This window comes from Neopsephotus bourkii, unplaced genomic scaffold, assembly GCF_033783945.1.
Source record: "Neopsephotus bourkii isolate Nb327-2 ecotype Australia unplaced genomic scaffold, CSIRO-AGI_Nbou_v1 NB_1572, whole genome shotgun sequence".
In the NCBI taxonomy this organism is placed as follows: domain Eukaryota; kingdom Metazoa; phylum Chordata; class Aves; order Psittaciformes; family Psittacidae; genus Neopsephotus; species Neopsephotus bourkii.
This window is the reverse complement of record NW_026902048.1, coordinates 5,957,129-5,982,002: the sequence shown is the minus strand read 5'-3', so window position 1 is coordinate 5,982,002 and position 24,874 is coordinate 5,957,129. Positions and strand designations below refer to the sequence as shown.

Sequence of the window (24,874 nt, the reverse complement as noted above, 5' to 3'; positions counted from 1 at the left end):
CTACAGCAAAATGGACGTGAAGAAATCAATGTATCTGAAGGACTTCATATTACAGAGCCCCTTTTCCACAGAATATCTGCAGCTGCCTCAAAGACTACGTAAAGCATGATCCATGTAATTACACACTTGGAAGAAAACAACTCATGAGAACAGCAGCAACAGAAATCAGATACACTTAATCCAGACAAGTGACAGTTGCTTTTTGTAACCGTGACCCGTGCTAGTGAAAAGCTGGGAGATAAAGCTCATTCTCTGTTAAAACCTTCCCAGTGCTATAATGATTATGGGTCTAGAGACCATCCCTGCATTAGTCAAGCTTGTACCACAAAGTTTAAGACCACTGCTGCAGTACGGAGAACTCGAACCCTCATCATCACAGTTATGTGAACCACAGGAGACCTTATCCATGACTTGCCCACTCTACTATCCCACTTCTTCAGAACATCACTGCTAGCAGCAAGATAGCTGCTCATGTCAAGTACCCCATGGAGATACCTGAGAATGAGGAAGTGGGTTGGAACAGCTTTATTTCAAATTCATACCACAATATTTATTAGGGGCTGTAGTGATAGGACAAAGGGGTAAGGGGTTCAAACTTAAACAGGGGAAGTTTAGATTGGATATAAGGAGGAAATTCTTTCCTGTAAGGGTGGTGAGGCACTGGAATGGGTTGCCCAGGGAAGTTGTGAATGCTCCATCCCTGGCAGTGTTCAAGGCCATGTTGGACAAAGCCTTGGGTGAGATGGTTTAGTGTGAGGTGTCCCTGCCCATGGCAGGGGGTTGGAACTTGATGATCTTAAGATCCTTTCCAACCCTAACCATTCAATGATTCTATGATATTAAGCCACAGACTCTGCAAAGTAACACTGCCTTTTATGAAGGCAAGTACGTGTTGACAATGGGATAGCTGCTTGACCTACAGCCTGTTTAAACACCGGCGTTAACGGTATCAACACCGCGGTGAACCTTCCCCGTGCTATATTGAGGAACACTTTGCTTCCCTATCTCTCCTGGCATGTGCTCCTCTACCTCATGACTGGGCTGTTGTGAGCTGCACCAAGCTCAGGGGCCAGGTCTGCTCCTTAAACAGCGCTAAGGGCAGGTAACAAACAGCTCTGGTGAGAGATATGATGCTCCTGGGGGGACCAACTGAACGAGCCAGGGGCCAGCAGTTTGCCCAGGAAAGGCTGAACTCTTGTCCCAGCCCAAACCTGCAGCACCATAACGCTCAACTCCTGTTCCTGCAACTTCATTAATCAAGGAACAATCAGACTAAAACGGGACAAGACACATACAAACACAAAACCACCATACTTACAGGTTTTCCACCTTATCTCTTAATCTTTACACTTACAAAGGGCTCACAAGCTCTGCAGAAGCAGGACAGGTGATATTTATAGAAGTGAAGTCCAAGCAGCCAAAATAACATACCAAGGATGCAGGAGGTGGGCTTCCCTCTATTTACATACATTGGCTCCAATAATACAAGAATCTCCATCCCTCTATTAGTGCTTATGTGGAAGTACCATCTTTTCCATTACCCACAAAACCTTGATCTCTAGTACAGCAGACACCCCAGGTTCCCTAAACACTTTTCATAATTGTAAGGTAATTACCATATAGGATAAAACATGCTCTAGCTCTCTAATTGCCTTCCAGGAACTGAACTGGAGACATCATTTTTTACTTTCTCCTCCCAAAAGGAGCTCAGCAATGCTGCTGCTTACTAATGGAGCTTTGAGAATGAAGCTCATGCAAGCTTTAACAAAAATAATAAACAAAATTAAGTAATCTTGAAGCTAACCTATTGGCTTCAAAGACAAAGAGTATAAGGGATGCAAGGCAAAGGTGTCAAGAACAAATTGGTGAAATCTGGGGGGAAGCAATGTTTTCCTGAGAGTAGACAAACTCAGGGATGCCCTGACATGTCTGTATTGCCTCTTAGTTCCAGCTGTTTACAGAGATGAAATTCCTCATGGAGAACTTCAGAGTATGGCTCTTAGTTATTTGACAACAAGCTCAAGGAGCCTATACCAGGAAAACAGAGTTGACATCACTATGAAGAAGGAACCAGATGAGGGTTTGTTATTCACCTACCAATGGCCAGGCCACAAGACTGTTGTGTCTGCCTTCTGAACAACAAAACACCAGGAAGGTACATTTTACTTATGTGCTGCTCACACCCAACAACTCTCCAATGAGCTGAGATGTCAATTAACAACGCATGGAAAGAAAAACTGACGTTAAAATGTACAAAGCATTTATACTGAGAGCAAACAGGAAGACTAAATCCTGACTTTTCAAGGTCCTCGAGTTCCTATTTTGCCCTCTGCCTTCCTTAAGCTACCAAACTTTGTTTTGAAAGGGAGCTGATCTGCAGATACACTTGGCCAGGGGAGGAGGAGGAAGAGAGAAAGGGGAGTCACCCATGTATTAATAATGCCATCACCAACTTATTTGCATTGCAACAAAACACTACACCAAGTGCCATATAATCATTATTTCACACTGGGCTACATTTGACCTCAGCCCAGTCCTCCTCACTATCACGTGGGGATGAGGACTTCTAAGTGTACCACTCCAGTATTACACATTAAATACAAACCCACACAAAACAGTGGGAAAATAAACTAAGCCAGAAGATAAGACTAGGAAAACAAAGGCTCCAGATTAGTTAAGTCATATGCTGTTCAAAAGATAAAAGGATAATTTTGCCCTGCCTTCTACCATGGCATATATACCATATATTTGCACACAGGACACATTAAAAGAAACTAAAACTTAAGTTGCTTCAATGTCAAGATGCATTCAGTAGGCTTGCAACTGAAAAAAATCAAGCAACATTTAGTTGCCAAATACAGGATATGGTGGTGTGCTCCAGAAGAGCCATTCTCCCAAAAGCAGGTCACACTACACAGTGTTTTAATGTTGCTCCAAGCACAGAACTTAGTACTGTAAGTAGAGAATAAATTCCAGTGCAAACTTCCAGCTCGTAATTGAAAGTAGGCAAGGTTTAAAAGCTTCCATGGCACTGAAGGTCAATATGACCCATTATTTACAACACACACTTTCCAAGATACCACCAGTCCTGATCATTTCCTCCTTCCTTCCCCTTAGAAGCCACAATTGCAAGCAATTTTCCCTCCAGATTTTCCACCCCTGCATCCAGCTCTACCCTTATTACACACAAGGTCTGTGGGTAGGACCATAAGCACAGGACGGCTTTCTCAGCTAACCCTGTTCTGAGCATGGCAATATGGAAAGCAAACGGTTACAAGCCTGGCTGGCAGCTTTGACACAGATTTAACACACATGCAACACACCCCCACAAATCCAGGTCTAATTTGACAGTCCTCATGTTCTGCAACAAAGCTGCTATTCAAGAGCGAGAGGAAGCTTGTTCTTTATTAATGCAGCCATCGAGGTTACGAGCTTCCAGGAGGCTGACGTAAACCAGACCCTGCTGCAGCAGCCACAGCACAGCTGAGCCCGTTGCCGCTTCCAGTTCCTCCCTGCCACGTTGAAAACTCCAACCAGGAAAATATTATCACAGTGGGCAAGCGCTGCGCACCAGGATGCCCTCTTTTCCACACAAGCAATTTCTTCTTACCACCTCTCAACACATCAACTCACAAGAGCACAGCCATGCACTGGGGAGAAAATAAATCAAAGCAGGGGTTTGTCTGCAATACATGTCTCAGAACTTCTTTATAACTGTCTGCTGGAGAGATAGAGGAGCTCTGGGACTTACCTGAGTGTTACCACTGAGCATTTGCAATTGAATTAATACAAATAACGTCTTTGGGAGCAAAGAGAAAAAGAGCAGCATCTCCAGAAAGGGTGGTGGGAAGCATTTTGTGTGGCTAGGAGGAAAGGGAAAAACGCTTAAGATTTTGTACTCACATATAATGGAGCTTGCTGTGGATTAAGTTTCATGACCTCTGAACACTGAAACAGAACAGAAAAGACAAGTTAACAGTATTTTCCATAACATTTTAGGTACTACTTAAGCCACTTTAGCAGTGTACATCACTTCCCCAATAGTCACTTTTACACAATGATTTTCTATTTTCTCTCTTTGTAGATCTGTCAATGATACTTACTTATTTATGCTCACATTAAGCAAAGCCAAACCTAAAATGATTGGTAGAGCAAAGCACTCATCCGAGCTGTCAGCTATGTCAGTACTGAGAATATCCCAGGTGAAATTGCTTCCCCACCACAGCCATCTCAGTTCATGTTTCCTTTTAGCAGCCCTCACTTCCTATCTTCTGTTTATGACAAGCAATCCTCAACTGCTATCTGCCCACCAATTCCCACACAGCCACCAAAAAAGCTGCTGTAAAGATCTGTGGTTCACTCCACTGCTGGAGAAGACCAATTACCCTGGTGAACACTACACTGCCCAAGTAATCTGGTGCCATTTCCCTCCCCTTTCCACTGTTTTATTCAAGAAGCATTTTAAAAGTACATAAAAATCAAACTGTCAAAAACACTCCTTGCAAAACTGAGGGAAAACTTCCAGAATAGATGATGCGCCTGATTCTGCATTGGCATTTTTCATAGTCAAAAACTAACCATCACTTCTCCGACCAAGGTGATTTTAGTTAAGAAGCTTTCCCCTTCCCAGTCTGCCCCGGAATTTCCATGTAACTTGGTGAAAGTTATTTGCATTGAGCTTTGAATCATCTGAACCAGAATTTCACTTGCATTAATTTCTCCATTCCAATAGAAAAGCTATATGTTTTCATTTAACGTGTGTATTAAGAGGTCCAGGATCCTAACATGAAGGAATGCAAAGCAATTAAAAATGGAATTTCTGCTGTTGCTCATGTCTGCAGTACTGGTAATGCTCTACAAGTACTTCAAACCCTTTTTAAAAGGGATGAAATACCACTATGCTTCTCATACAAAAAACAGAGGGTCTGGTTCATACTTCGTTCCTTTCCAGATCCCACAGTTTGCCTTTAGTGAGACAGAAACTGAACCACAGCCTAAGTTTTCTTAGCTGATTCCAGCCACCCCTGCTCCTTCACACGCTCGCCTTACTTTACAAAGAAGCGTTTTTGCACTGCTTGGTTTAAAATGCCTGAGGTACCTGCCAAGCCTGCTCATCAAAACACAGGCCTGCTGCAAAAGGTCCTCTGAGGCAGCCAACAAACAAATATTCCAGTCCTACTGAGGGCTCAGAGAGAAAAGAAGAAACAAAACCAAAGGATTCACAAGCCCTGCCAATCTCCTTCATGACCTATCTGAGCCTCTCTGTCCTATTCTGAATCTGGACATCTCAAACAGGGTACCAAAACGTTGTAAGAGTGTTTATTGTACCTTATGGAACCACGGTTGGAAAAACCCCCTTTTAAGCTCACTTCCCATTTGGATTTTAACAAAGTCTCATTGCAATTGACCAATTCTCTCAGGAAGCAAAATTAAGAGTTGTAGTCTGACACAGTAATTTGGTAGTAAGTGGATATGACTTTTAAGCAGCACAGAATCAAAGCAGATCTGTCTCAGATGCTAATGTTTAAAGGGAGCTAATATAAAGCATCGTCTTCTCAAACACATCTTTTCAAGTCTTGACAAGTAACTGAACCACTTCTTTTTGCTGATAAAAGATACAGCGTGGTATACCTTCAAAGAAAAAGGAATCTATACTTCTGCATTTACATCAGCTACTAGGATTACTCCTTATCCCAAAATCCAGCCATCGTTCTACACAAACAATATTACTACTGACCTTCTACAGGATACGAAGCAAGTTAAAGGATATCACCTTAAAAAAAAATGAATCAGAAAACCAGAACATTACTGGTTTGCATTTGCCCAAGACACCACAGACAATACATATTTACTCCAAGTATCTCTCTACTCCCAAGTAATTTAATTTTATCACCTGTGCCAGTTTCTCAGAAGCTTTTTCTGAGGAAAGGAAGTTATTCTAATGCACCCAAATATATTCTTTCCTTCTTTATTTAATAGCTTTACATCTTCCCTATCACAGTTCACAGGTATCTTATTGTTACTCTTGCCATTACACACAATAAGTTACGTGACCTGAAAGCAAATTACGTATGTGTTCATGCTCTCAGGGAGCTCACCCCTGGGTTTCAACCACAGCTGTTTGCTTGGCTTTGGCAAACCCACGGGGCACCAGCCAGCTTCTCACCCTCCAGAGGGTGTTCTCACCACTGTCTCATCCCTCCTGCTCCACTTTGTTAGCTCTAAGTTATCAAGCCAGTGCTTTCTAAACAGTCCCATCCAAAGCCTCATGAAATAAAGAGGAAGGTCAGAAGTGCAAGGCCACCCTTTTCAGCAAAGCCACAGAGGAACCTGTATACACCGTAGCTAATGCTTCATTGATGCTTGGGTTGCTATGCTGCAGGACTGATCAGCTGTGAGCCCTCTCCCTGCTTTCACAAATCTTGTACAAGTTGCCATCATAGCATCTGCCACCAACACCCATCTCACCTTCATAAAAAGGAGTAACCACAGTTGACGTGCTCCATCACAAGGTCTAGACTGCCAGATTTACCCAAAGTGATAAGCTTTTAAGTTACACGTTACATTAGGCACAATTTAGCTCGAAGTCCCAACATGCGGACACTGCCCATGCTCCTTTGATGCTGTTTTTCATCATCCTTTTTTTTATGAAGCAGACAATGAGTGGTAGTAAGCATGTTCATTAAGACCAGTGGTGGAAACTAGCAAAAAACTAGTAGAAACTAGTCCAGCTCAAATAGGCTGCACTGAAGGTATTAACAATCTGTACAGAACATCAGCATGCCCTCCACAGAGCATTTAGGTTCCTGTAATTCAAGGAATAAAGTGAAATGGCATGCTCTGATCTTTGCCATCCAACAGAAGAGCAGGCCATTGTGTCCTGGTCCATCAACATCCTGGCAGATGCCTGACAGCAGCTGAGTAAAGAAAGGAATGAGAAAGGAGAAGAACATGTACAGATCAGAAAAGGATGGGTCGACAGTAAAATCTCCCACTGTGTAACCTGTTTCTGTAATAGCAGAGTTAGTTTTGTCTGTAATGACAGCGACACAACTCAGAGTCCAAAAGAACTAAACACTTGACTGAAACCAGGACAGCAAGGATGGGAGAATACTGACACTTCTCATTAACGAAAATTAGGGGAGGCCTATGAGTTGAAATGCATGACCACTTTCTGTTGGGTTTCTCTGGCAAGAGAAGTACACAACAGCAGCAAAATAAAGCACCACTGCTGAACACTTGGTCTTGCCAAGAAAACTACAATCCTTCTGTTTTTTTCTTACCCATCTTACCAGTTGACCCTTACATCATTAACTTGAAATGATCTCTCATTTCACAACGCACGTGTCAGCCCCATTTTTCAAAGGATGCAAACTGAGTTTGCGAGGAGGCAGGCAGGTTTGGAAGATATTTTATCATCTTGTTAGGAAACGCTTTGGCAAAAACATGAGAAAAAAAAGAGTGTCAGATAAGCCTGAATGACTACACTGCGTCAGCAAAGGACTAAATTTAGGCTTCTAGACACGTGAACTTCTCCAGCCAGTGGGTGGGCAGGGAGCAACTTCAAAATTCATTGCAGTAAAAAAGGAGGAAAAAAAAAAAGAAAGACCATATTATAATGGTAATAATAAAACCAAGATGCATAAGGACCGCAATATAGTGTATTAGTAAGTTGGAGTCGTGTGTTAAAATTAGGGAAGAAAGAAAAAGGGGGTGGAAGGGATAGGGAGGCCAGACTGTGTTTTCTCCTACATTAGAGTAACACATCCTTCAAGTTGATGCCTGTTCTGAGCCCTATAAAGCAATATCCATCTTTTAGGGAAGGCAGCACTTGCTCTATTCAGGTATCCTACATGGCCAGGAGGGAGAATACCTGGCCCTACCATGACATCAGGATCTGGACTGCACATGAACTGCCCTGAAAGCTGAGCTAACAGCAATAAGCAAATACAAATCCCACCACCCCTCTCCAGCACAAAGAGTCATGCTATGGGCATCCTCACGGCAGCCAGCAGGTTCTGCTCCAGAAGTAGCTGCTTATACTTAAAACATTCATATTATTTCTTGTAAATAGCTGAATCTTTTGAACGTCAGTGCCTGGGAGGTTTATCACATGCTCTGCAGCCATGCAGACACTTGCCTTGCAATGTTTCTGGAATGGTACTAGAATTTCCCCCTTAGGATAACACAGTGAAATCCCCTGTGTTTGCAAATTTGAAAGCAGGACACAAAATGAAAGCCCAGGGTCAAGTTCCCAAAGGCAATAGTGGTTTTGGACATTACAAAGACCTGCATAGGTCAGTAAAATCGAAAGCTATTGAAGCCTTCTCAAAACGGGAAGGATACCTTTCTGCTCTGTTAAGCATTAAAGAATACAGTGAGTTGTATTAAAGTCACTTGTAGGGAACTTAAGTGTTATTTAGCATAAAATTCCATGGAAGAGGACAAAACGACTGTGTTTGATTTCTATAACTAACATCTGACAAGGAAAGAAAGGAAAGAAAGGAACACCCAATATTTATTTGCTTTACTATGGTTCCCAAAACCTCAGCCAGGATTAGGGCTCCAGTGGTTACGTGCTGTAAAAATGTCAATGCCAACAGTTTCTGCCCTGAAGAGTTCACAAACAAGAACAGGCAGTGGGGATACAAACACCAAGTGCCTAAGCAATAAATCCTCTTCATCCACTACTCCCAGCTACTATTTAATTTAACCTTAATCAGTTGGCTTATTTCTTCCAGGCATCCCACGCAAAGCACACATTTTGAGGACACCACCTGAAAGCAAGACCAATGGTCCTTTAGGTCAACCCACTCCACATGCAAGCAGTAATGCTGGAGGTCTTCAAGCACCACAGAGCTGCCAAACAGTGAAGCCCAGCTTCTTTATGCTCTCTGGCATCCATTCCTGGCTGCTTGGCTCCACAAGCCATACAAGTATATAAGAAAGAAAACACTGCCACTCTCAAGGCCTTAGCCTCAGAGTAATATCCTGTTTAAAGATATTTTCATTTTAATCAGAAAAGAGCTTTTTCAAACTTTTCAAGTTCAGTTTTAAGTGTTTTTTAGATAAAATTCCATTTTAGATATACTTTAAATTTAACCTTTGCTGAACCCAGCCTGAATCTCAACACTTAACTCTCGTTTTATTTTAGTGTTTGATTTCAGAAACAATGATCTGTATTTGCAAACCTTTAAGCATGCAGTCCCAGCTGTACAAAAACCAAACAATCCCAGCCATAAAGAGCCTGTGGTTGCGGGCATGAAAGAACAGCCAAAAACCACACAGAGTATCTGAAGCATTAAAATAGATAAGCAGAAATGCAGAGAAAGCAGGATGGCTTTCCAGCTCTAAAGGGGGCCGTATCACAGCATCCAAACAGGCAGTCCAAATTGCATACAGCCAATGTAAGTTAGAGAAGCATTGTTTATGCTGGTTATCTGCAAGAGAGCAAGCCATAAATAGAGTTTCTTTTGTACTGTAACACTGCCACCAACACATATACCCGCAGCAGGGCAATCTGCCTTATGGTCAGCCTCAAGATCCTCACTTTTTAGACTAACAACCCAAAACCTGTAAAAGTGTTTAAAGAAATCCAGGGTTTTCCTAGGAACACACAGCCACCCCCATCACTGAGCTGCATCGCTTCCTTCTATACAGCTGCACTACAAAAATAAAACCAAAGCTTCCAAAAGCACACCACTTCTCCTTCACCAAAGGACAGTGTCCTCAAGGGCTCTCCCCCATACTCTGGTTTTACAGAATGCTAATTTATGAAGTGCTTGGAAATATCAAGAGGATTGGGTTTCAGGCCCTACAATGCTCCTGCTCTGAATGACACAAGATAAATAAAGATGGGGAAATGGCAAGTGTGGGGGGTAATCGGAGAGGAGACCAAGTAGCCATATACAGATGAATTCCTGCTGGAGCCATGAATTTCATGCAAAGAGAACTAAAATAGCAGCGTCTTTCACAAGTTTATTGCTCTCCCCTAGTATCAAGGAATTATTGAGCTGGAATATTCCCCTTTTCTTATGAGTGGCATATGACACTACTGTATTGTATTACCCATCATCAGTCTCCTCGCTTTTCTGTTATCACAGAAAAGGCCTTTCTTGGTTTAGGGTCTTGACTTCTGTTTTATTTTCTACCTCTTGCAAAATTTCTGAAAATGGAAAGAAACAATGACTTGAGGGTTTCATTAATTATATTTTCTTATTGAGTGTTTTTTCCCTTAGCGTGGCTTCCTACAAAGTTCAGACCTGCAGGAAGTTACTTTCACCCTGTGGTGTTGGGTGAGACACAGGTTTGCCAAAACACTTTGTCCCACAAGCTTCATTCACACTGAATGGAAGCCAGAACTTGCCATTCATGAAATGAACAAGCAAAATGAACCCATAACCCAGTTGTTCATTAATGTGCATAGATAAAACTGTATAAATAGAGTAGCTGCAATTGCAGTGACCAAAACAAACCTTAAGACAGAAGATGAACGAACATCCTTTCTGCATCAAACTATTAAATGCAGAATGACTTTCCCTTGCAGCTATACTAAATGCATCATTTTGTATACATGGTCATAACTAGGAGGCTGCTGGAATGAGAAGTAACCCATCCCAAGTGTATTTTGCAGACACACAAGAAAGTGATACCACCAGCAAAAGCCATTGACCATGGAAAGGAGAGGGGGTCAGGAAACAAGAAACCACTCTTCAAACATGTAGCAGCAAAAAGGCTACCAGCACATTGCAGCATTGTGCTTAGCATCACAGCTGAGTCTAGAACTTAAAAAAAAACCCAGATATTTGTGTACAATCAACTGAGTTTACGTAACTTGCTGAAGAGCCACGAGAATGATCAGGGGACTGGAGCACCTCCCATATGAAGATACACTGAGAAAGTTGGGGCTGTTCAGCCTGGAGAAGAGAAGGCTGCATGGAGACCTCATAGCAGCCTTCCAGTATCTGAAGGGGGCATAGAGGGATGCTGGGGATGGACTCTTCATTAGGGACTGTAGTGACAGGACAAGGGGTAATGGGTTAAAACTTAAACAGAGGAAGTTTAGATTGGATATAAGGAGGAAATTCTTTCCTGTTAGGCTGGTGAGGCACTGGAATGGGTTGGCCAGGGAGGTTGTGAATGCTCCATACCTGGCAGTGTTCAAGGCCAGGCTGGACGAGGCCTTGGGTGATATGGTTTAGAGTGAGGTGTCCCTGCCTATGGCAGGGGGGCTGGAACTTGATGATCTTAAGGTCCTTTCCAGCCCTAACTATTCTATGATTCTATGATTATGTTTTGCCACTAGACTGACTGCTTAAAGAAAAGCAAATACATCCCGCATGCAGCATTTCCACAGGTGATGCTGCTTCCCAGCTGGGTCCTGTCTGCAAACAAAACCATATGCTGCCATTCAGTTACAGATACACAGCAGTTTCCTTTGGCTGTGACGGATGGAAAGAAGGTTTAAAGGTGTTTTGTGTTAGCCTGGCTGTACCCTCGCCCTCCTCCAAAGGCACAGATGTAGCCCAGCAAGCCACCCTTGGGAAAACCAGACGCACCCAGAGGGCTTTCACAGCCAAGAAGCTTCCCGATACCCTTCTCCCCCTTGGAAAAAAAATATAAAAGAACATTTAATTGCAAAATTTTCCTTAAATCCCATTTTATTTTTTTTGTTTGTTTGAATGATTTTGGAAACCTCAAGTTCCATGGCCTTCATGTACAACAGCCCAAACAGGAGCCAGGGAGTTGCTACAGCTGAGCAACTTGCAGGTTATGCCACAGCAGAGGGCCAGGAGCATGGCTGCAACACAAGCTAACAGAACGTCACCAATTTAATTGACTGATGATTTAATAAAATGCTCTGGATACAGATTAACTCGCTTTGCTTAAGGTAGCTCAGCTTCCTGGCTGCAGGAACCAGTTCCTGGGCTGGGAGCTGGGCTGCCCAGGGGCTGCTCTGGGGTTACGGGCATTCCAGCCAATCCCCCCAGCCATGCCACTTTCCCTCCCCAAATGTATCCCATCATACTTCCCAAACCCATGAAGCTGAGCAGAAAGTTAAGGTACAGGAAAGCATTTACACATGCACAAAAAAATTAGCTTAAGCCTTTTCCATGCTTTAAGTCCCTTACACAGCTCTACCTTACTCCAGAGATTAATACCAGCCAAATACCTTCAGTCTCAGGACTGTGTTACTTCTTTTGCACCATTTCCATCTCATAATTGCCATTAAAAAATCATTTAATGGATTACTTAATTCCTTCCCAAAGCCTGGGAAGAGATGAAGGTGTGTAGGGTTAATAAAAGCAGTGCTGCTCTCCAAGCCTAGCAGAGGAAGGCAGCAATCTCTCTCAAATGTGCACATCTGGTTTACCTGCTCCCATCTCTCCACCCATTAGTAGATATAGAAAACAAACCTACAAAACTCAGATCACAGCAGCTACAGTCCATATGCCCAATTTCAAATACAGAAAGATACTGTGTAAAAGCTGGAAAAACGGAGAGCAAAAGGATTATTAGCTCACTCTAATTATACAAACTGATCTCATCCTCTTGTCATAAGCCTCTTTCCTGTTTCCAGAATCTATTTGTGCAACATAAAGACCAGCCTTTTGTAAATGTCCACGGGTCATCACCACAGGGCGATTAATTTCCCATTTTACAATACACCCAGACTGTCAACCAGTTCACTTGTAGTAAGATATATCCCTGCCCTCACTTGTCTTTTCTTCCTTTTAACATATCACTGATGGCAAGCAGTGTTTCAGATGCTGATTTGTAAACTCCAAACAACATTTCAAAAGGAGCTATCGTGCTGCTGTAATAAAATAAAAATCACAGACCACATCTTCAGTTCAAGTAGCTACATCCTAATGAAGTTAAGAACTAGCAGTGGACTTGAATTAAAGCGCATCATGCACGCAAAAGCACACGTATGTTTATACTCAAATTAAGTCCTCCAACAGGTTCTGGTGCAGCTGCTTCACGTATGCATGAGGCTTTTATCTCAGGCTTAAATATTAACTTCCAGAAATCCTTAGCAGACATTCTAGATGCCTCTTCAAATGAGTATAATCCAGTTTATACCTTCCAATGCACTTTGTTGTTTGAACACACATTATAGCAATAATTTGTGGGGAAGTTCACAGTGACAACCAGCTGATGTTTTTAACAGTGACCATTGACTTTGGGTGCTTAACTAGGAATTTCTGGAAAAGCCCAGTTTTCAAAGGACAAGTAAAACCAGCATCTTCTACAGAAGTGGAGTCAATCCCCAAGGGTATCAAGCTGGGCAGCTGAAGCATCATGGAAGTTGCTAGTTATCTTTGAAAACAGAGACTCATTATACGGACCAAGAGTGCCTCTAGATGCACAGCACCAGGTGAAGAATGGTAGGGAAGGAAAAAACAGGATATGAGGAATATTTCATCCCAGTGTACAAAAGAATATACATGATGAATAGCTGTCATCAGCACTGAAATGCCTGCAGCTTTGCACACGCAGTGGGAAAAAGCAATGCTTCTATTGATTCCAACAACTCTTGACTACAGCATGCATCCCAAAACTAGCCTTCTCCACATTACTGTTGTCCTGACCCTCAGGACTGTGGTGTTTTAGGAACTACACTGAGCAATGATGGTTTCAACAAAAGAATCTATATTCCCTGAAGCCCTAGAGCTGAGCAATAAGGCCCTGCCTGCTTCTCCCTGTGCCCCCAAAGCCACAGCACTTGTACTGCACTCCCAGAAATGCAGGCTTGGAGTAGAAACCAATTCATGAGGCCCAAAGCACCATGTGTGCTGACAAATATTAAGTATTTCCTAGCATTTGCAAAAGAGGTAGTTATCCAATGCATATTTTAATGAGTGCATGCACCAACCTTAACTGCTAAAGCCACAGGAGGAGTTGGAAGAACTGGCATCAATACAAAGATCCAAGAGACGCCTCCGCTCTCATTTTGGTCAGAGCCACTTTGGTGCCCAACATTTTAATGTGCTTTTCCTCCCTGAAGAATGCATCAGGCTCACTTTTCCCTTTAGGCTCCCTTGTGCAAATGCTCCCACTCTGCAGCATTAAGAAGTGCAGGCTTACCCATGGAAAGCCTAGCTGCCACTTCTTTTTTTCCCAGAAGAGCATAACTTCATCAGTAACTCCAGTTTCCCTGCTGGAGAACCACCTGTGCTAACCCCATTCCCTGTGGCTGAGCACAACCATACCTGCCACCGCAGAATTAAGAATTGTTTCTTTTTAAGTGCTCCTTTTCAACTCAAAAGAGCTTTGGGAAAACATTCTCCTCTAACACATACTTCAGGTATACACAGGATGCGTGCTTGTTTTACAGGAGCATCCCTCCTGAGACATGAGAGTCTCAACAAACACACCTAGCAAGCGCAATGATGGAGTCATTTGGTACTGCAGTCCCAAAGGGGAAAATTCAGAGCTGCAGAGCTCTGTACCCAGGACACTGTATTACACTAGAGATCCAGGGAATGCCCTACAGAAAGTAAAACCCCAAGCAATTGAAGAGTTGCTTATCTAAATCAGACAAGAGAGAACACTCAATCAAATGTGATTTTAAAATTAATTAAAGCATCGAGTAATAAAACCCTAAAGAAGCACAGTTTCTACCCAATTCCATCACCCCACCTTCTGGGTTCGAGCCTTTCCGCAGCCAGCACACACTGAAGAAAGCAAACTTTCCCAACAGACCCCCCCACTTGGCACCTGGAATCGTTTCTTTCAACTGCCTTTACAAAGTGACTTTTCAGGCTGGTCCCTCAGGACTCGAAGGGGTTAAGCGCCCCCAGGGCCAAGCCTCCAGTAAATCATTTATTACCCAAGCTCGGGGACAAGCAGCTATGCAGAGAGAGCCCACGCTGTGCAGCTGCTCACCAGCCAGGCAACTCTCTGCGATTATGTTATAGCACAGGATTAAGGTTGGGGAGTGGAAATACATCCTTTAATTGCTGGGGTTTGGTTTGGGGGTTTGCTTTTTTCTTTTTTTTTCAAGTCATACAGCTATTTTAAATGTTACAGAGCTCATTACCGTCGAGTTCATTAAGAAGTAACCACTGCATGAATGAAATGAAAATATTATCTTTACAATCACAATTATGGAAATCCTAGACCAGCAGGCAAAAAAAGCCAAGGGGATGAGAATACTGCTTGTAAACTCCAGTTTAGCCGTTTTGTACCAGATCTTTCAAGTCACATGTGATGTGCAGAGGCTGGTTCCCAGGCAGGAGGGCAGGGGAGAAGCTCCCTGAAGATTTCTCTGCAGCCATGGAAGAAGTCATCCCTTTGCTCACCATTAGGTCTGGCATCTTCCTCAGCAGCAAGCACTGCTTGCTGCAAGCTCACCACACCCCCAAAATTAGCAGCAAGTTAAGAAACTATATGACAAATAAAGCCACAAATTGCTTCTCTTACAGGCAGCTGGTGTCATGTATTCCTCCTTCAAACACAGCCCCATACTTTGACTAACAAACATGGACATTCATGATGAACTTGGAGACCAGCTTTCAGCCAGCCACTTACTCATTCCCAGTAAAGCAGGTTTCATTCATGATTTTGCCAAAGACTTCATTTTTCTCAAGCCCTGAAAATAGGGATAACTTCCCTGCCCAGCCCCACTGAAAAAAGGAAACCCAAATAATTACAATGACAACTTGTCTTTCTACGGTAACAACAATTTATGACTAATCCACCCAGCTGCTGCTCCAGCTCAGTAACACCAAATGATTTGGACCCAGTATTGTTATGGCACTGTTCTTCTCAAGCAAGACTATGGAAAATATGAGCCACTGCAGAAGGTAAACAGGTTAGAGACTGCGGGAGGAGAAAAAGAGGAAGCTTGCAGTGGTTTCCCTCCCTCCCTCCTTCATCATTGCTCAGACACGACAAGCGCCCACTTCCAAGCAAGACTCTCACAGTTTCTTTGCTTCAGGCTAACAGTTTCTGCAAATTCAAGGCTTTTTGGAGAGAATGGGTGTAACTCCATGAGTCAAACCAGCTACTGTCAGTACTGCAATAACCATGTATTTCTTCTAGGTCACATCTGACCCCTGATCTGGTTCACCACACCATGGACAAAAGTCAAACCCAGAAGCCTCAATGCCACCAGTGCTCCAGGACAGACAGACGGCTGTGATGCTGACCTGGAGGCCTGCCCCAACAGCAGCCAGCAGGAATTGAGTCCTGTGGATCTGAGCTCTGATCCTGACTGGCTCCCACGGGAATCCTTGGGCTGTAACTGCGTGCCTGCCCCAGGGACATGAAATTCATATCTTAAAATAATAGGGAAAACCAGCTGATGCTCTGTTAAGTGCTATTTCACACCATGGCATATGGTTGATGCTGAGACCACACACCCCTCTACTGTTTTGCTTCCACCACAAAGTAGTTGCATTTTATGGCAAAGTAACTTGGTGAATTTGCTTACAATGTGTGCTTTGATATTAGCATCCCTTCCTGCTCTCAACCAGGTAAGCTGAGAAACCCATTCCCCCAGACCTCTCCCCTCAACCCCTGCCTGTACCTGAAAGAGCTGCCAAAACATTTAACCTTACTTTAACTGCATGAAGCAGTACAGGCGGCTCCAAGATGTCCTTCAAGTCGTTCCCACACCAAGCAGGAAGGAGCAGGGCACGTCACGATGCTCAGCTCCTGGAAAAGAGGAAAGGAGACGTCACCAGGGGCAAGAGACAGCACAGCTACTTGGGGGTCCCAACACCCAAACTGGCATCACAACTTCACCAAGGAGGGTGGAAACACCATCCTCTATCTTGCTAGCCACATAGGAGGCATGCATCGCTGGGCTGTATTTCCTATTTGGTTTATTCCCAAAGCCGTTTATCTGCCGTCCATCACCATTTCCCAAACCTCTAAGATGGCTTTAAGTCCTCTGAACCCATCTTAAACACAGCCCCTCTTGGACAGACTTCATCAGACTACTTTTAAAGTACCTTGTCATAAGGGCATTCATAGGGAGCAAAAGCATCAAAAGTAGATGATGGGAGGTGACAGCCAGCAGATGAAGCCCAAACCCACTAGCAAGCCTTGGTCAAACCCTTCTGGGTCACCTGCTGATTTTCTTCTCTGGGGCAAAATCTACTCCGTACCTCCATCCTGGGGGATGAATCTGGTCTACTAAGCACACCTGGAAAGAGCAGTTAAAATGGATTGAATGTCAAAAGGAGAAGCAGCCCTGGGCTTCAGCTTATTCAATGCTGTGTGGGAGATTTTAGCAGCTAAATCAAAGTCACCAGAGCACCTTAGGCCATCATTTGGTTACCACACCAGGAAAGGCTGTGGCCACGCACACACCACCGAACGCGAGCACGACACACCAACTGCCGCCTCCTGTTTTACCAGATAGAGGAGATTCTGTGCTCCTCTTGCTGGGAAAGCATCTGCAATGAGGGAATCTCACAGCCTGAGCCAATCTGCTGAGTTCGAAGTGCAATTACAAGCACAGAAGTAACAATGGCAAAACCAGTTACCAGCTGGGAAATCAACTGTATTGTGTGAATTATCTGGGGAACGTACAACACTGGAAGATAAGCACTGCACAACAAATCTATCACAGGAACAGCATCACCTGAACACCTCAAAGTCACTTTTACACAATGTTTTCTTAAGATTTATTTCTAAGAGTCTCTTTTATCCATTCTGCTCATGGGTTCCTCGTGAGAAATGCGGAGACTGTTTTGCAAAGCACTACAGGGTACTGCATGCTAAAAGGCATTTTACTACAGATTTGTGTATTTAAACATAGACCAAATTAGTGAAAGAAATAAGTTCACCCTCTTGTTCCTCTTAAAATACCAGGGTTGTGCATGAATTTCTTCACTGTAGTGTCATACATTTCCAAATCATATCCTTATGGCAAATTACTGGGGCTGAAAGAGGAATTACCTGAACTATTAAATCCCACTCAAGAGCACCCAAACTCTCTTTGGATTCATTAACCATATAACCACCCTTGCAGTCACAGACTGGAACTTCCCTCCAGAATTCCCTTAGTATTACTTACAGGATGACACTTTAAAAGGTGGTTACTATTGGATAGCTCACAGAATGGTTTGGGTTGGAAAGGATCTTAAAGTTCTTCTGGTTCCAAAGCCCTGCCACAGGCAGGGACACCTTCCACTAGAGCAGGCTGCTCAAAGCCCCATCCAGCCTGGCCTTGAACAATTCCAGGGGTTGGGGAGCCACAGCTTCTCCAGGCAGCCTGTTCCAGTGTCTCACTATCCTCATAGTGAGGGATTTCTTCCTTGTACCTCATCTAAATCTACCCTCTTCTAGCTCAAAGCCATTCCCCTTTGTCCTATCACTACTGCCCTTTAAAAAGCACCTCTCAGATTTCTTGTAGGCCCCCTTTAGGCACTGGAAGCTGCTCTAAGGTCTCCCAGGAGCCTTCTCTTCCTCAGGCTGAACAAGCCCAGCTCTCTCAGCCTGTCCCCATAGGAGAGGTGGTCCAGCCCTCCAGTCACCTCTGTGGTCTCCTCTGGACTCGTTCCAACAGTTCCACATCCCTCTTGTCTTGGCGGCCCCAGAGCTGGGCACAGTACTCCAGATGGGGCCTCACAAGAGCAGAACAGAGGGGTAGAACTGCCTCGCTCTACCTGCTGGTCATGCTCCTTCTGACGCAGCCCAAGGTACAGTTGGCTTATTAACTACGTTAAGCAAGCAACATTAACACACAGCTACTACTAGACATCGTGGTTTGATCTCCAAGTAACAGCTCTCTCCAAGGCATATAATACAATACAGTGGTTTCATTCTCTTATGGAACACTGGTAACTTAGCTTTTAATACCATACTTGTAATATTTTGTCAGATAAAGCTATTCCTTTGAACCAATAAGCAACACAGGTACAGCTAACACTGCTAAAGCAGATAGTATGTTGTGAATCACTGCAGGTTTCTCACCATACCCACTAAGGAATGAGGGTGTGCGTACGGAGACGCACAAGCACAGCTCACTTGGACGTTCATGACTTGGAAAACATTAGCAAGTAGAGAAAAATCAACCGGCCTAGCAATAAAAAGCAGTAATACAGCTCATAAAATACTTCCTCCAGGCTTTTTTTGTTTGCTTTTATTCTGTAAGAATTTTGAGATTGGTTCAGGAAGAAGCAAAGGGTATTAAAAACCCCTAGATATATAGTGTAGCCCATACATAAAGAGCCTGCACAATCAGTAATGCTCTCCACATCAAAGACTCAGTTCCCCAAAGAACTAATATTGTGTTTCCCATGAAGCTGCTATGGGATAACTCCCACATGCCTAAGCACACCCATCTCAGAAGGAATTCCCCATGTGGATTTCTTCTCCTCTTCTTCCTTTACCGGGAAATCATTACCAAGCACAGATAAATGCTGACATAGCTCCCCTTTTCTGAATCTTAAAAAGATACTTTAAGACATTGTTTAATGAGTGAGCTTATACTGCTTTACAAACATTTATTCCAGGAAGTTGATGATATATGGCATCTTTATAACAAAAGCTATAAAAAATGACCAGATTCCTACACTGCTCTGCCAACATTCCCTTATTCTGACCTGTAACTCTAGATAATGTCTGCCCAAAAGGCCCTATCGTCATGGTATCACACACTGCTCACTAAATTAAATGAGAATGTAAGGAAGAGTCCTATTTACAATTGTACTTAAACAACCTATTCTGCTTGGATTTAATAAAAAGTGGGTAAAAGACCCATCTTGTTTGCTAGGATAGGATAATTTGATGGCAGATTGCTCACACCTTGCTCCTTACATTGTGAGACAGATAAAGCAGAAATTAGCCATGCTACTCATTAATTACTGAAGCATGTTTAGGGAAGAGAGAAGGAAAGAAAGTTTAAGGACAGCATTACAGTTACTCACACTTTTAAAAAGCCAAGGTAACTGGCCCTGCAGAATATATATGTAAGTCTTGTAATAGGCTGTTTTGCAATAAAAGAGCCCAACAGGTTGGAGGTGATCTGCATCTGATATCCCCTTTACAGCAGGAGAGCGAAGCATCAGAAAATACTCTCCATTTCTAAAGGAAAAGAACAGCAGTGGCTAACACGGCAAGGAAAGGAGCTATCCTGTGTTGAAAATCTAGTTAGGAACAATCAATTGGGCCTCTTAAACTCACATACTTGGTAGAGCCCCAATGCTTGGGTTTCCAGTTGCTCTCCTGATTCCCCTGAGCCAATACCCACCCATCCCAAACCCTGCCCAGCAGAGAGGAAACCGCTCCTCAAATGTGCTCTTTCTTCCTCCCCCTGAACACAAACCTATTTTCTTGTTCTGAGATGCACTGCATGTTCTGTTGCTGTGGCAGATGATCCCTTTGACACATCGAACAAGTAATCTCACCATCTGGTTGTAATTGCCACCATGAAGCTCTCAACAAATCCAGAAAACAGCCCCAAGACAGGGCAATAATGGTCTAGGAGGTGAACTGCTGATTATCTGAGATTATTTCATACAGCTGGAACCTTCTGATAGCCAAGACACCCAAACCCAGCCAAGCCCACAGCTACAGCACCCAAATAAACCTCTGGAGTATTTCTGAGTTTGGGCTGTTGCCTGCTATAAAACCTGCTTACGGTTCTTTATCAAACGATGCCAAGGAATACACTGATTCTCCTCATCTCCAAAACTTCTGGGTGTACAACTGTATGCCACTGTTATCTTCTGCTTTTGATACACAGCCTATATTTATATAGCATGATATTGTCATTACAGGACATCCTTTTCCTGATTCTGTTGAGCCTCTAATGAGAAACTCGCTCACGAGACCTTTTCAGAAGTTCATCCTGTGGTCTGAATCATATTTCCCAATTGCTTATGGAAGGGAGCCTGGACACACTCCTTGGACAACCAGGTGAGCAGCCTCAGTCAGCAAGTGTTTATGAAAGGCAGGTCCTGCTTGATCAACCTGGTCTTCTATGACAAGGACATGGTTACATGGTGTACTTGGCAGCGCTGGGTCAACAGTTGGACTCTACCTTGTAGTAGAGTTCCAACTTAAATGATTCTATATAAATGGAAGAATATTTTTTGCCTAAATTCTGCTTTACTTTGGGCAAATATAAATGCACCATGGATCCACTCACAGCTGCATCACACTACATATTTACCAGCAGAGCAGAGGGCAGATTGCAGCTCATCACATTTTGACACACACAAGGTTCCTCTAAAACTAAATGATGGGGTTTGTTTAGAGCACAGCACCTGACTTAGCACACTGGATGAAGAAAAGCCATGAATTTTAAAACAACAGAAAGTAAAACATACCCGTATTTCACACCATTGTACACACTGCAGAGCAAGCAACAACATTAAGTAGTTAACTGGAGTCCCATTAATCCTGATCACTAAGAGACAGGAGACAGAAGCTGTTTCATATATACTAAGTTCACTTTTGAAACTTAAACGCTTTTGACAGTGTCGCCTTGAACTTGTAGACAGATATATTCCCATGTCGGTGGAAAAGAGAAGCAAGGAAGCACCCAGCAGGACCACTTCCCTGCTCACTGCAGCCCCAGACACACACATTTTCTCTCTAGAACTGCACAGGCTGAAAGTTTTGGGTTTGCTTTTTGCTTCCACCAGCTATCACAAAGCAATGAAACAAAGAGATACTTTATGCCTCTCTGCCTGTCTCTTGACAGCAACCAGAGCTCCACAAACTCCTCAAGTACTATAAACCCCAGAATCTGTTTCCCCAAGACAAGATGAGGTGCCACAGGGACTCTGCAAGCAGTGAACCCACACCAGGACATCTGTGAGGAAGCACAGTGAAGCTCAGGACTACTTCGACATGGCCATCATCAAGAGCTATCAACACAATGCCTCAAGGCAAAGGGAAATGCCATGACCACAGTCCCCCACTTAACAGAATGGGCCTATTCTCTTTGAAATATTAGGTGCAAGGCATGAGCAGGACAGGCTGGACCTTTGCTGGGAAGGTGACATGCCACCGCAGAACAGGATACAGCCCTGAGAAAAGGCAGCCTGCTTGGAAACAAGAGTCACGCAAAAAATCTGGTTGGAAGGGCTCTTTGGACATCATCTGGTCCATTACCCTGCCCAAAGCAAGGCCATGACATCAAGGTTATGACATTATCCCCATGCTTTCATTGTTCAAACCCATCCTACTCAGCTGTGGCCTCTTTCTCAATCCCCATGTGTAAAACTGAGCTGAACAGGCTCATCAAGCTCCATTGCCACAGGAATGGAGTCAAAATCATCACCATCAGGGCAGTCCAACTCCAGCCATGCAACCTGCACTATTCACTTATTTCCTCTTACTTTCCCCATGTACAAAATTGATTTTATTCTCATTCCCACACAGTTTAAAAACAAGAATCAATAAAGAACTTCTGTACTTGAAAAGCTTGCGATAAGGAAAGGAACATGTACATATCAAATCAAGTATCAGCATATAACATGAACTGATACATTACAAGCTTTCTCCTCCACATTATATCATTTTGATATAAAATATGAAGAACAAATCTAAATTCCTGTCTGGCACTGCAGCTCCAGCCAAGACTAAGGTCCCTCCATGCTGAGCATCACGGAAGCAGACAGCAATGACCCCTTTGCCACCATGTTTACAGGTTAAACAGATAAATGCTGGGGGGACACAACAAAAAGGGCCATAAAATGGCTCCAATCCAAGGCTTTACAGAGGGCTGCCAGCACCGTCTGTAATGGGCTAGGATTGCCTCTCCACCCTCAACTTTCTTCAAAAGCTGGCTGCCTCCATCCACCGCTGCATGGCTGCCCGGCTCTGCCCACCACCAGTGGGGCAACCACAGCATTAAGTTGCTTTACTTCTCAGATCAACGTGTCACTGGAGCTGTGCAGCACTTAATTATATAAATTAGGAGCTCTGTATAATGGTCCTAAACCAGTAATGAAAGGGAAGGTCTAATGATGCAAGAAAAATCTGCAACGCATCGCTCAGATTACAGGTGGGTTACATAACAGCTCCAATAATTAAGCATTTAGGCAGCGAGATGCAGACTTGCACAGTGCAGATCACGTTTTCCAAGAGCCATCATCTGACTCCAAACATGTGAGATGCACTCAATCACACCCTACCTCCCTCGCTCCAGATGCTGAAGGGTGAAGGTGAGCTCTGAGCAGCAATGCCATTCATAGCAGAGCAAGAGATACTCCAAAGCAACATTAGCCCTTTTCACAAATCTGTTCTCATTTAAACTCAGTGTATGCATCTAAAGACTGTCCTAGCAACTCCTTGTATCTCAAGTAGCACTTGCTCCTCTCAGCTTTACCATCCCATTATCTAGAGACGACATAACTCCAGTGAAACCTGTTCAGTTTACAACTGGGGTGACTTTTGCACTGTGTCATGCAGTTTAACTCCCAGCTGCAGCCTCATTTAAGAATGCATTATAAGCACAGGGTCAACAGGGAGAGATCACCCATCAACTCTGACAACAAATACAGCAATTTAGGTATTTGATGAGCACTCAGCATGAACAGTTTATATGGAAGAGAACACTCCTACCCCAGGATTTCTGAGTGTGGGCTTTTTACTGAATAAGGTTAAATACTTCCAGATAGTATTGATTTCTATTCATAGCATTGGTGTGGCATAAGAGAGAAATAATTTGGTTTGAAATACTCTTTTACACTGTATTGACTTCTTACATCAATGAACACAGTACCAAATTGCAGCTCAGAGCCTAATTTTACCTTATTTTTGTAAAGTGCTCAGATGAAAAGCACTGTACCAGCATCAGGACTAAGAAGTACTATTGGGATTCTGAAAAGCAGTTAAGTGCTATGATCAATACTGAAGGGCTTTAAAAGAAATTACAGCACCAAAACTGTAATGGTAAGGAAGTGTGATACTATCAGCTTGGAAGCTGCTTAAAACTATTTGCATGTACTTCTTCAAACAAAAGCCTCAAGAAGAGATGCTATGCTTTACCTAGAAACCCTTTGAAGTTACTAGTATTCACTGTTATTATTAGGAAGACACCATATTCTTATTCCCTTTTCACCTGTAAAATAAAATGTTAAATCTATTAAAACACAGATTGGGAACTTTTCCCCATACTACCATTCCTGCACACCATTGCTCCTCTACACCCACAATGCTTTCCCAGCTACACCATGGTCCATGAAAAGCAGAAGCAACGCTGACAGCAAAGCAGGGGACAAGTGAAGCATGGAGCAGGAGTAAGGTGGGGAAAGCTCATGTCATTGTCAGTGCTTATTGAGGAATCTCTGAATGAGGCTTCTGGGCCCATCCTGTACTAAAAGGTCTGGATGCACTAACAAATGGGTCCGTAGTTACAAAGCACATTGGCACTTACTTAATTCTGATCCATGCAACCTCTTGCAAGACAGGCTGAGCATACAGGTACTTCACAGCTGAAGCCACAATGCTGTTTAACACACATACCACGAGCACACAACACCAAAGCTCAGAAAATTAAATTGCATTTGTATTTTGTTCCCTTTACATATAAAATCATTTTTGCCAAAGCAAAACGGAGACAGACACCTGCAAGAATAATATCTTTAAAGAGGCAGGTCACAGTAACACAGAATATGACAAGTAGAAAAGCAAGGGACATTATTAAATAGCATTAGCATATGGCACAGATTTTGCCCAGTAACCAAACAGTGCTTTTGACACCCCTGGGTACATGCTGGGGGAGGAACTAAGTTTTTGCCACCAGCAAAGGGAGTCCTGAAACAAGTCAGCAAATGTCCATGTAACCTACATCCCAAAGGCTAACATCAAATATAGCCTAAAATTAACTGAGCCTGCTACTGCTCTGCATTCACACAGCAAAGTGAAATCCTGGCTGTGCTGTGTCTGCATCCTCCTG

At 43.3% G+C, this 24,874-nt stretch overlaps 1 protein-coding gene across 16 annotated transcripts in view; it reads right to left on the bottom strand.

Moving 5' to 3' along the window:
* The window catches only part of AKAP13 (A-kinase anchoring protein 13), a 208,370-nt gene that overhangs the window by 143,870 nt on the left and 39,626 nt on the right, over positions 1–24,874 (bottom strand). For all 16 annotated transcript variants that reach the window (XM_061371313.1, XM_061371301.1, XM_061371302.1 and 13 more), the window contains 2 exons: positions 16,569–16,665; positions 3,904–3,948 (listed from right to left, as the gene is read on the bottom strand). In XM_061371313.1, the coding sequence (XP_061227297.1) occupies positions 3,904–3,936 (33 nt within the window). In that variant the 5' untranslated portion in view covers positions 3,937–3,948; positions 16,569–16,665. The remainder of the gene's footprint in view (positions 1–3,903; positions 3,949–16,568; positions 16,666–24,874) is intronic.